General features: G+C 41.8%; 1 protein-coding gene across 1 annotated transcript in view; it reads right to left on the bottom strand.

The window, feature by feature from the left end:
- The window catches only part of LOC110165602 (SLIT and NTRK-like protein 3), a 153975-nt gene that overhangs the window by 84968 nt on the left and 56072 nt on the right, over window positions 1-12935 (bottom strand). The window contains exon 6 of the mRNA XM_020930788.2: window positions 8020-8239. Coding sequence (XP_020786447.1) covers window positions 8020-8239 — 220 coding nt within the window. The remainder of the gene's footprint in view (window positions 1-8019; window positions 8240-12935) is intronic.

The following is a 12935-nucleotide window of genomic DNA, read 5'->3' as shown; positions in this document are numbered from 1 at the left end:
GGTCAGTGAAATAATACTTGAAATTTATTTTAGGTGAACTCAAAGTGTTTTGAATCGAATAAAAGGATGAAGCACAGATGGTCCTGGTTTAGACCTGGTTTAGTCTTGTGTTAGTCCTGGCTTAGTCCTGATTTAGTCCTGGTTTGGTCCTCGTTTAGTCCTGGTTTTTGTCCTGCTTTGGTCTAGTTTAGTCATGGTTTAATCCTGGTTTAGTCCTGGTTTGGTCCATGTTTAGACCTGGTTTAGTCTTGTGTTAGTCCTGGCTTAGTCCTGATTTAGTCCTGGTTTGATACTGGGTTAGACCTGGTTTAGTCCTGGTTTGTCCTAGTTTAGTCATGGTTTAATCCTGGTTTAGTCCTGGTTTAGTCCTGTGTTAGTCCCGGTTTGGTTCTGGTTTTTGCCCTGTTTTGGTCCAGAGTTTAGACATGGTTTGGTCCTGGTTTAGTCCTGGTTTCCTGGGTTAGACCTGGTTTAGTCCTGGTTTTTGTCATGCGTTTGTCCTGCTTTTTGTCCTGCTTTGGTCCAGGGTTAGACCTGGCTTGGTCCTGGTTTAGTCCTGGTTTAGTCCTGTGTTAGTCCTGGTTGTTGTCCTGCTTTGGTCTAGGGTTAAACCTGGTTAGACCTGGTTTAGTCCTGGTTTCCATCCTTATTTCATCCTGGTTTAGTCCTGGTTTGGTTCTGGAATAGACTTGGTTTAGTACTGGTTTAGTCTTGGGTTAGTCCTGGTTGGTCCTGGTTTAGTCCTGGTTTATTTAGTCCATAAAAAAATTAAAATAATACACTAATCAAATCTACACTACAAAGTTAAGTTATTTTTGAGCTGTAAATCCACCTGTAATTTCATAAACGCGAGGTTGAGCTGTTTAAAGTCACACTGTGGAACATTCTGGACATTTCTACAGCAAAACTCTTTTCACTAAAACAAAATTCAGTTTGTAACAACACGGCTCGAATGTCTAATAGGCCAAAGTAAGTGAGTGCACCTATCCAAGTTTTGGCAACCCCTGGCCACGAGCGACAAAACACAAGGACAGATACAGCAGCCAAAACCAGACTCCTCTCCCGCACTATTCTCCTTCTTCTCCTGTGTCTCTGTGGGCTGAATTTAACAAAGAGGAACATTAGCAAAACCCTCTCTTGGCACAACTGTTTTCGTAAATTAAAATTTCTTCAAACGTGTCTTTTTTATGATTTTACCAAGCCAAAAGTAAAGTCCAAAATAAAAGAGTTGTGTAAGCTCGAGCAGGTTTTTCACATCAGATGCTCTTCTTCGTCTTGTTAAAGGTGTTGGAACCGGTAAACGTGTGGTTAAGTGGGCGCAGCGCTGTACGTTTACGTGCACAGAATAGGTTACGTTACATTTAATCATAATAATTTTGTGGTAGAGGGTTCGACAGTTGCTTTTCTCCATGGAGATGTTCTTGCTTTGCCTGTAATGTTCCAAAGTTTATTATTTAAGCAGGAAATGCCACCAGGCCAGTTTACAGGTGAGATCTGTGAAGAGGCGACCCCACCCCAGGTATTTTTGAGTAAAGAAAAACACCCATAATTGAATAAATGTGTCTTATATAAGTTTAATACTATATCGTGGAACATTACAGTCAAAGCAATAACATGTCCATGGTAGTAGATCCTCATCCTGAAAAGCCTTTACATTTCAGCCAAAAAATAATAATAAAGCAAATGCATTTTTATAATTACAAAGAGTGTAATGGTACATGCTTTCAGTACGAGACGTTCGGTTTGGTGCAGGGCTGTGCAGGAGTGAGTTCACGTAATTTGTGTGTGTTTACATTCCGCCACTACATGTGCAGCTACATGGAAGGCTCGGCTCTTTAATATTCACGAGGGAACTTGTCCGTGATTGGAGCAGTGTTTCCCACAGCGCTTTATAGTTAGGGCAGCCACCTTGACAACAATAGCCCCCTGCCTTTACTACGTCCCTCCGAACCACGTGAATCCTCGCAAAACTACGGTCGTCGTGTTGCGGTCCACACTTTCGCCTCTCGCCAGCACGAAACCCCCATATCCCCCCATACCTGTGACCAGTGTTGGGCAAGTTCATTCAAAACTGTTAGGTGTTATTTACGACTTGTTACTGTCATTTCAAAATAATTTGTTACATTACAATATTACTGTCTTTAAAATGTAAAACATTGCACGACTATTGCAGCACTTTAAGTTACTCTCACCAAAATAACTGTGTGAAGATGCCAAACCTTTTATGGTATATCAGTATATGGACTGAACCAGGACTAAACCAGGTCTAAACCAGGACTAATCTTGGACTAGGACTTGGATTCTAGGACCGCCCCTGAGAGAACCCCGAGCCCGCGGAGCAGGGTGTCTGCAAAGTGTCGGGCGTCAGCATCGGTCCTTTCGCCCGCGTAGACCGTCGGGTAACCACCTCCAGGCCAGTCCAAACACTCGAAACAGTAATGATGGTATTTCACCGCTGCTGATATCATGGTGATTTTAGTGAATTTGTATGAAGAAAATCGAAAAACTAAGGGAGGGAGCGCTCCCTTAGAGATAGGGTGAGGAGCTCAGTCACACAGGAGGAGCTCGGAGTAGAGCCGCTGCTCCTCCACGTCGAGAGGAGCCAGTTGAGGTGGCTCGGGCATCTGTTCCGGATGCCTCCTGGGCGCCTCCCTCGGGAGGTGTTCCGGGCATGTCCCACCGGGAGGAGGCCCCGGGGAAGACCCAGGACACGCTGGAGGGACTATGTCTCTCAGCTGGCCTGGGAACGCCTCAGGGTCCCCCTGGAGGAGCTGGAGGACGTGTCTGGGGTGAAGGAAGTCTGGGAGTCCCTGCTTAGGCTGCTGCCCCCGCGACCCGGCCCCGGATAAGCGGAAGGAAATGGATGGATGGAAAATCGAAAAACTTCAGTCCAGGTTAAAAAAGCTTTGTAACATGCCTTACTGACATTTGTACAATTCATTTGTATTTGCATTTGTATAATGTTAAAACAAATTGTTGGTTTAATAAACACATAAATTGTTTTGCATTTTGTTTCCATACTTTACTGAAAATGAACCAAACCGTGATTTTTCTACCGTCACACCCCTCATAATTCCGTGTTCTTATTACCCTGAAAAACCATAAATAACATGCATCCTAACTGTGAGTTGATCTCCTCTCCGCTGATCTGACCAGTCACTTGTCATGAAGAGAAATACAATTTATACAAGTTAAAAAGCACCGTGCCCAGAAACTGAAATATAAATATATATATACATACGGTACACACACGCGACGCTGCTTTATCCTTAAAAAAAATCTTAATATTATAGATTTTTTTGTCCCAGACCCAATCTTACGTCTTGTTTAGTTTTGTGGGATTTGTGTATCGTCCAGCGCTTCGCCCGACTGCATAAAAGAAACACTATCTGTGCACACAATGCCTCCATCTCTGCTCTATAATAATGTTCTGTACCTTTCTTTTATCTGACAATACAAATACACAAACCACACTGTATACAACGCACTCTGTATGGACCTTATACTACTTATATTTGAGCAAGGAGTTCTTTTCTCGGCATGGAACAAATTGTATTGATGGAAAACACATCTTGGAATACATCTTGGAGGCCACTAAAATAAAGTAGAGCAGCCTTGTACGATTTGGGCAAGGAGTAAAAACGAAGTAAAAAAGAAAAACAGTCAAAAATAAAATATAAATAAATGTTTCAGACTATAGTTGGTAACGCAAGGCTGCATTCAAAAGTTGTTGTGACATTTAAATAATAAATTACTGAAGGTTACTGTTGCAAATAGTATATAGTTTTCTAGTAACAGGTAAATAAAAAATAAAAAAATAGGGCTGTACAAAAATTTTTAAAAATCGCATTAATCACCTGAGTTCCTGTGATTAATCATGATTAATCGCATGTTATATGTAAAACCAATTAATGAATTCAAAAGTAGAGGACAGTGCACTTTTATTGGAAATGTAAACAAAGGTACTGGACCTGGATCAGTCCTGGTTCAATCCGGATGCGGCGCAGAAGTCCGGCATCGCAGTCACAGAAGTCACGTAAACGGGAAACGGCCGTTATCTGTGTTTTCCATTATTCATTTAAATCTTACTCACAAAAAGAACCAATTTCAGTGCAGTTTGTCAATTCCTAGAATTTGACTTAATGAGCTGAATTCAGAAGTAAAGTACATGTGATCAGCAGTTCAGAGTAAATCGCAACTGAAAAAATCTAATCAAACCAAATACAAAACTGAAATGTATTTCCACTGTCAGGGCGTTAATGTTTCCTGTTTGATATAAAAATGAGAATCTCAGTCAAAAACAGTCACCAGAAAAAAGTACACGCAACCAAAAAACACTTTCAGTGCAATTCGTCAATTCCTAGAACTCTTTTTTTTTCTTTTTTTTTTTAAACTTTTCTTAACAAAGCCAGTTGCTAAGGCATACAAGATTTTTATTATTATTAAGAATGCGATCGCTTGCACCAGCTTCTCGCATAAAAAAACGTGAGACCAGGGGTGGGGGGATTGCGACAAAGGCTACGTTCAGACTGCAGGGCTTAACGCTCAATTCCGATTTTTTTGTGAAATCCGATGTTTTTGTGAGGTCGTTCACATTTCCAATTAAATGCGACTTGTATGTGACTCCAGTGTGAACAGTAAATGGTCCGAAAGTGTCCCACATGTGCACTGGAGACACGATGACGTCAACCACAGCGAGCGTCTCTGTGTTTACAGAAGTTGTCCAAACATGGACACGAGCATTGAGCACCTGGCGATTTTAAAGTTCCTCTCGTACCAGAGCCAGAACATGAACAACTTACTTGTTTTAAGGAGGAGATTGAGAAGGAGAAGGACGAGGTTTTTGGTCGTTGTGTTTTGTGGGACAGCAGCAGCGACGTCCGTTGAAAGGAACGTGTGGATGTGGAGACGTAGCCAAGAGTGGTGAGTGGTGATGTGCTTCGTTTCAGTGACACAGAGTTCATTAACAATTTTCGCCTACTTCAGCGCAGAATAGTGACGTTTGTGGCTTGTTGATGACGTGTAGGTCGGATTGAATGCGTTTTGACCGTTCACAACTGAAGTCGCATGTCAAAAGATCAGTATATGTATCGGTTTCAGGACCACATTTCGAAGTGTCCTGGGTCGCATTTGAAAAAATTGGATCTGTGTCGTTCAGACTGTCATTAAAAGATCAGATACAGGTCACATAGGGGCCAAAAAAAATCAGATTTGGGTCACTTCAGGCTGCAGTCTGAACGCAGCCAAAGAGCGATCGACCTCGAAGTGGTGCCCCCGAAGGCTCTACTCGCTGTGCGTAATGTGCTCGTGCGGGGCGACGGCTCTGACACGTTACATGTGACGTGGTCGGCCGGAGCCTCGCTGCACTTGTTTCACTGAATAATTTGCATTCAGGTGATATTTCAGACTCATGAAACTCCGGTGATAAGACACTTCAGTGATGCAGTGTTACAAATGACTTTGTCTGTGTCGACTGCACCATCTGGAAGAACTTTAAAATGAAAATGGCCGTGTAAAAGTTCCTCACCCTTCTCCAAGTTTGTTTATCCCGGGTTCTTTCTCTCTGTTTACTGTGAGCGCCACAGCAGTAAACTCACTCACGCTGAACTTTTTCTAAATAATTGTGGGCATTAATGAATTAATTAGTTAACGCAAAATTAACGCATTAAGGTGCCCAGCCCTAAAAAAAAAAAAAAAAATTGATGAAAATCTAAAAGTAAAAAACGCCAAAAAAAAACAACCCAAACTATAATGACCATGATCCTTTGCTCTATTTCAGGGCAGCCAAATGAAAGAAAATACAACTATTTCATCGTTATTTGGTTTTAAAAAGAATTGCCAGAGAATTTCAGGGATTAAGAGATTAAAGTGCGTGAAGTAGGTTTTCATGTTTTTCTAATTATCTCTTAATTAGGTCGGATAGGACCTGTGGTAAATGTTTATCAAGGTTTTACATCAGTTACGTGGCAGTTTGAGAGGAAAAGTTGAAGAAAAAATACAAGAAGTAGCGCTGAGTTTTGTATCTGTGTCATTATTATCTTGAATATAATCGTGTTTAGTGATATGAGCAGTCTAACCTGTCCTATCAAACGCTTTTTATCTGGATTTTCACTCACTTTAACGGGAAGAAAGGCTATTAATCTAACACCGGGAAGCTGAAATTTCCTAAAAAGCGTTTTAATAGAGATATTTGGGCACTTAAACGGCCTATATTACACAAAATTGACTCTTGTGAGCTTTTAGACATGTTCTAATGTTGTTACCTCGTCAAAAACAGACCTGGAGTTTGTGATGAGGAAACAACATTACAACAAAGATCAGAAAATAGTGTAATATAGGCCTTTTAAAGCAGGTTTTCTTTGGGTTTATGTTTGTTTACATCAGCAACTAGGACCAATCTGGCATAAAAAACAACACTGAGAAGGTACACACAATATTCAATATAATAATGATACAAAAATCTGAATGAATCAGCAATTAGTCCTGGTTTAGTCCTGGTTTGGTTGTGGTTTGGTTATGGTTTAGTCTTGGTTAAGTCCTGGTTTAGTCTTGGTTTAGACCTGGTTTAGTCCTGATTTAGTCCTGGTTAGGTCCTGGTTTAGTCCTGGTTTAGTCTTGATTTGGACCTGGATGAGTCTTGGTTAGGTCCTGGTTTAGTCCTAGTTTAGTCTTAGGTTTAGTCTTGGTTTAGACCTGGTTTAGTCCTGGTTTGGTCCTGATTTAGTCCTGTATGATCCTGGTTTAGTCTTGGTTTGGTTCTGATTTGATCTTGGTTTGGTTCTGGTTTAGTCCTGGTTTGGTCCTGATTTAGTCCTGGTATGATCCTGGTTTAGTCTTGGTTTGGTCCTGATTTAATCTTGGTTTGGTTTTGGTTTAGTCCTAGTATGATCCTGATTTAGTCCTGGTTAGGTCCTGGTTTAGTCCTGGTTTAGTCTTGATTTGGTCCTGGTTTAGTCTTGATTTGGTCCTGGTTTAGACCTAGTTTAGTCTCGGTTTAGTCTTGGTTTAGACCTGGTTTAGTCCTGGTTTGGTCCTGAATTAGTCCTGGTTTAGTCCTGGTATAATCCTGGTTTAGTCTTGGTTTGGTCCTGATTTAATCTTGGTTTGGTTCTGGTTTAGTCCTGGTATGATCCTGGTTTAGTCCTGGCTTGATCCTGGTTTGGTCCTATTTTGGCCCTGGTTTAGCCCTGATTTGGTCCTGGTTTAGTACTAAGTTAGTCTTGCTTTAGTCTTAGTTTGGTCCTGTTTTAGTCCTGATTTAGTCCTGGTTAGTTCCTGATTTAGAGCTTGGTTTAGTCCTGGTTTGGTCCTGTTTAAGTACTGGTTTGGTCCTGGTTTAGTCCTTTTTTAGTCCTGGTTTAGTCCTGGTTTGATCCTGGTTTAGTCCTGGTTTAGTCCTGGTTTGATCCTGGTTTAGTTCTGGTTTAGTCCTGGTTTAGTCCTGGTTTAGTCCTGGTTTAGTCCTGGTTTGATCCTGGTTTAGTCCTGGTTTAGTCCTGGTTTGATCCTGGTTTGATGCTGGTTTAGTTCTGGTTTAGTCCTGGTTTAGTCCTGGGTCCTGGTTCAGTCCTGGTTTAGTCCTGGTTTTAGTCCTGGTTTAGTCCTGTTTTAGTCCTGGTTTAGTCCGTCCTGGTTCAGTCCTGGTTTAGTCCTGGTTTAGTCCTGGTTTCGTCCTGGTTTCAGTCCTGGTTTAGTCTGGTTTAGTCCTGGTTTCGTCCTGGTTCAGTCCTGGTTTAGTCCTGTTTTAGTCCTGGTTTAGTCCTGTTTTAGTCGTCCTGGTTTAGTCCTGTTTTAGTCCTGGTTTAGTCCTGGTTTAGTCCTGGTTTAGTCCTGGTTTAGTCCTGGTTTAGTCCTGGTTTAGTCCTGGTTTAGTCCTGGTTTAGTCCTGGTTTAGTCCTGGTAATATAAAACAAATCAAACAAAGCCTCATAATAAACACGTTTCTTTCCTTGACGACATTCAAATCCAGACCAACAACAAACACCACCCAAAAAGCCTGGTGTCGTCGCGTGTACTCACCTGCACGAGGGCCGTCAGGTGCTCCAGGACGCCCTCCATGGGGAGCTGCAGGAGGTGGTTGTTCCTCAGGTTGAGTCGGGCCAGGTTGACCCCGGAGAAGACGCCCAGAGGCAGACTGCGCAGGAGGTTAGCGTTGAGGAAGAGCAGCTGCAGCGAGGGCATGGTGTTGAAGGTGCCGCGGTCGATGTCGTGGATCTCGTTGTACTCAAAGTACAGGTACCTGGAGGGGACAAAAGGTGTGACAGAGTGAATGAAAAGAGGTAAAGAAAAAATAATGTAGATAAATGGACTCAGAATCTTGTCTGAAAATATTGTTCTGCAATGAAAAAAACACTAAACAAAACACCACAACAACCAGGAAAACTATTTTTGACAAATCTGATATCGTTTTCAAGATATCAATTCAGTCGAATCCGTGTATCATTCGTTCATTTGTTTTTCAAAATAAAACCAAAAATAAGAAAACGAAAAAAAAAAAAAAACTTTCTTCATTATTTGTCTCCAAAACCAACCAGACTTTTGCACCGCATATGGACTGAACCAAGACTGAACCAGGACTAAAACAGAACTAAAACAGGTTTAAACCAGGTCTAAACCAGGACTAAAACAGGACTAAAACAGGTCTGAACCAGGACTGAACAAGGACTAAACCAGGTCTAAATCAAGACTACACCAGGACTAAACCAGTCTCAGCCCTGGTCTCAGTCCCGGTCTCAGTGCTGGTCTGGTCTTGGTCTGGTCCCAGTCTCACTCTTGGTCTCAGTCCCGATCACCCAACAGTCTACGTGGGCACACCTCCGGGCCCATCCGGACACTCAGTCCTGGTTCAGTCCTGGTTCAGTCCTGGGTCAGTCCTGGTTCAGTCCTGGTTCAGTCCTGGTTCAGTCCGTATGCAGCGCAAAAGTCTGGCATCGCAGTTTTAGTCACGGAAACAAGAAACAGAAAACTGAAAAAAACAAATCACTACCTCTTTTTTCATTTTGGTTTTAGAGACAAATAATGAAGAAAAGAGTTGTTTTTTTGTTTTTGTATTTTTTGTTTTATTTTGAAAAACGAATGAATGAATGAATGAATTCAGTTGTTATCCCATTTTTGTTTTATAAATTGGTGTAATAAGACGATTTAGTGATCAGTTTTGACCCAAAACACCTCGTAACACTGAAGTTGTACTTTCTCCAAGCTGTTCTGTCGTTACTTTACATGATGAATACGAGTTACAAAACACGTTTGGATAATTGTTTACAATACAACATTTCGACGGAATAAAAACTATAATCAGTCTCTGCCCTAGTATCGGTTGATATCGGGTATCAGCAGAGAAAGCCCAAATATAGGACCAGAAAAAGCTGGACCGGTGCATCCCTAAGCAAAACAAACACAATCTCATTCATACTGATACTTTGCAGCTGATATCATCAACATTACCTACGTTCAGACTGCAGGGTTTAATGCTCAATTCTGATTTTTTTTTAAATCCGATTTTTTTGAGAGGTCGTTCACATGTCCAATTAAAGGTTGTATGGAGGATTTTTTTTTGTTTCAAGTTGTCAATGATAGCATTATAGAGATGCAGTAGCCTTGTAATTATGATGACCAAAAAAAAGAGAATAAAAATTCATCAACTCTGGACGTGGTGGGGCTAAACATTTGCCAATAGATAACGACACTGCCTCGTTATCTGTTGAGCTGACAGGCTGTCAATCAAACTCCCTACGTTTCTAGCGTAACTGACTTGCCTGCGCGCCGCCGGTACGTGGTTTATGTACGACTGTCACGCAGTCCACAGACGCAAGACGCACAGACGCTGTTTACTTCCACCAACGCAACAGTTCTTAGCGGCTTTTTTTGACCTATATCTTCCTCGCAGTTCGCACAAAGTTTGTTGCAATGGCGACAAGAATCCAGGAGCAGTTCGCCGCAAAAGAAAGTCCGTTTTTGAGGTCGCTGAAAGAAGAAGACAAGGGGAAAAGCAGCGAAGCCAAACTAAGGTGATTCTTGAAGATTCATTCCAGCGATGGCGCGACTGAAGCAGACGCAGGGTCTAAAGACTGACGCACTGGTCGCCAAATTACTCCTGGACAGGAAACTTCTGCTTATTATGAAAACGTACTTTATTTCCAAGAGCTAGACAAACGTTTTTCAGGACACGAAAGCGATATCCTATGTCTGAAAACGTAATTTTCAAGGCAAAGAAAGAGTCCGCTTGCTGCTGCGTGTTGTAGCTAGTTCATTCGCACTGAATCTCCGCGCAACCTTCTCTGCACCCCTTTCCTGCTCCTGTCCCCGCTGCCCGATCCGCTCTTCCCCTGCTCCTCACTTCTCCAGGCACGGAATCTCCGCGCACCGCTCCCCCTCTCTCTCCTCTCCTCTCCTCGCTCCCCGCTCCTCTTCTCCTCCCTGCTCCTCACTTCTCGTCCGCGCACGAAATGTCCGCACACCCCCTCCCCCGCTCCTCACTTCTCCGTCTTGCCTAACCAACACTGTAGTTAGTTGTTTACAAGTCATGTGCAGCACCGGCTGTAAACAAACCTGTTTCTGGCGTAAAGAGGAGGAGGGAGGAGGCGTTTCTACGTAGGAGCTGTAGGGGAGGGGGGGTGGTTTCACGCATGCGCAACATTTGAAAAAGGACAAACAGTCGCTGGATTTCTCGTTCCTTGGAAAATCCTCTATACAACCTTTAAATGTGACTTGTATGTGATTTCCAGAGTGAACATTAAACACCCCAAAAGTGCCCGCATTGGAGGACACGACAACATCAGAAGTTGTCTAAACGCTGAGCTTGTCTCCCAAAACATGGTCCAGTTCTTCGTAAAATGTACAGGTTACACGTCCACGGCCGCTTCGTTTGAGTCTTTATCCTCCTTGTATTTGGCTCGCAGGCTCTTTATTTTTCGTTGACATTGGAGCCAGGACCGACTGTAGACGCGCTCGAACATTTCTTTGGCAATCATTTCAAAAACCGCCCAGTTCCGATAAGACCGCTCTGATTTGACCTGAATAACAATATTAATAAACTCCACTGACTAGACTCCGAGCCTGACGTGTAGGTGGGATGAATGTGACCTGCCCGTTCAGACTGAAGTCGCATGTCAAAAGATCAGATATGTATCGGTTTTAGGAGCACATATCCAAGTGGCCTGGGTCGCTTTTGAGCAGTCGGATCTGTGTTGTTCAGACAGTCATTAAAAGATCAGACACAAGTCACACGGGCGAAAAAATCGGATTTGGGTCACTTCAGGCTGCAGTCTGAACGTAGCCTTAGAAGCTCTGTTATTCAAGTTGACTTCGTTTTAACACAGTCTGACCAAAAAGAGGTGGCTTGGTTGAAACTACAACAGGGGATTTGGTTTGTGATGTTAAACAAGTTTCTCACACAACAGTTTTTCAGTAATTTCACCTTTTTGTTGAAAATCAAACTCCTAAACAAAACCATGAACGATTGTATTGACTACAGGCTTCTGAAAATGTGCTGTTTAAATCCATTTTGTGTTTTTTTTTTCCTGAGTTTTCAAATGATTTTAAAACTTTTTTGGCTCTGTTTGCTGATGTGCACATTGTGTCACCATGGTAACCAACGATAATTAAGTTTTCTTCTTCTTCCCACTCCTTTTTGGGCAATTTTTTTTTGTTATTTCTGCTATGATTTCACGAATGTTATATGTTCCATTGTAAAAGAACATACATTTCTTACTTGTCCAAAATAAATACATAAATTAAAAAAATAAGAAGAAGAATTCAGGCAATAGAGATGCATATAGAACATCAGACAAGGAGGGCGAAGTGTCGTGCCCAAGGACACAAGAACTGCTGTCCCACTGTGGCACCTGGTCACTCCTCGAAGTACTGACCAGCGTCCAAGATCAGGCGAGATCGGGCGTTTTCAAGGTGGAATCGAATTAACTTGCTTTCTTTTTGGTAGAGGAGAGACGAGACATTTCGACTGAGACAAGATGAGATTTTGGGATCATCTAGAATTTTAAAAATAAGTGCTCCAGTTCACAATTTTGGCACCGTCATTTTTTATTTACTTTTTAAAATATTTGACTGCACTGTTTTCAAGAAAAGTAAAGTGAAAAATCTCACAAGATAATATATTTTGTGGCAATTTTGTCTTATGAAATCTTGTGTCCCATTCCTAATTTTTGGTATCGTATATTCCAAATGGGAAGAAAAATGCACTTGAAATCAGAAAGAATCTCACATACTGACAATGTGCAAGACAAAATGGTGTAATCTTTCATTCATCCAGGAGTGAATCATGGTAAAAACGAAATTGTGTCCAGAAAAATTTGCTGGATTGGATATCAGCTTCGAAATATGGATTCGCTGGATATTCTGGTGAGTTTATGTCGACTATTTCCTGGTCGTAGTTGGTCCTCAAAGTCTCATGATGTGAAATTGTACTTACACAACTCTGTTCTATACTTACTTGAGGTAAAATAATAACTACGTAACATATTAGGATCAGTTTTGTCTTATTTTATTTTTGTTTAAAGGAAAGAAATGCTGTTATCATTCTTCGGCAGATACTTAAAGCTATTATAGAAGTACTCAAAGTATCACATGAAAAAAGTCCTTAAAGGTTGTATAGAGGATTTTTTTTAAGGGAAGAGAAATACAGCGACAGTTCTTTTACAAATGTTGTGCCTGCGTGACACCACCTTCATCCTCCACAGCTCCCTCAGTAGAAACATCTCCTCCCGCCTCTTTACTCTAGAAATCACGTTTTTTTTTTTACAGCCAGTGCCCGTTCAGAATTACTGTTGAAATGACCTGTCTAGAAATAATTTATCGACCGACGCGTCAGTTTTTAGACCCTTCGTCCGCTTCATTCGCGCAATCACAGGAAGGAATCTCTGAGAATCACCTCGGTTTGTCTTCGCTCCTTTTCCCCTTCTCTTCGTCTTTCAGCGACC

This window comes from Boleophthalmus pectinirostris, unplaced genomic scaffold (genome assembly GCF_026225935.1).
Source record: "Boleophthalmus pectinirostris isolate CB_2022bp ecotype Guang Dong unplaced genomic scaffold, ASM2622593v1 HiC_scaffold_10, whole genome shotgun sequence".
In the NCBI taxonomy this organism is placed as follows: Eukaryota; Metazoa; Chordata; class Actinopteri; order Gobiiformes; family Gobiidae; genus Boleophthalmus; species Boleophthalmus pectinirostris.
Note: the sequence above shows the minus strand (reverse complement) of the source record. Positions and strands in the feature narration are given on the sequence as shown.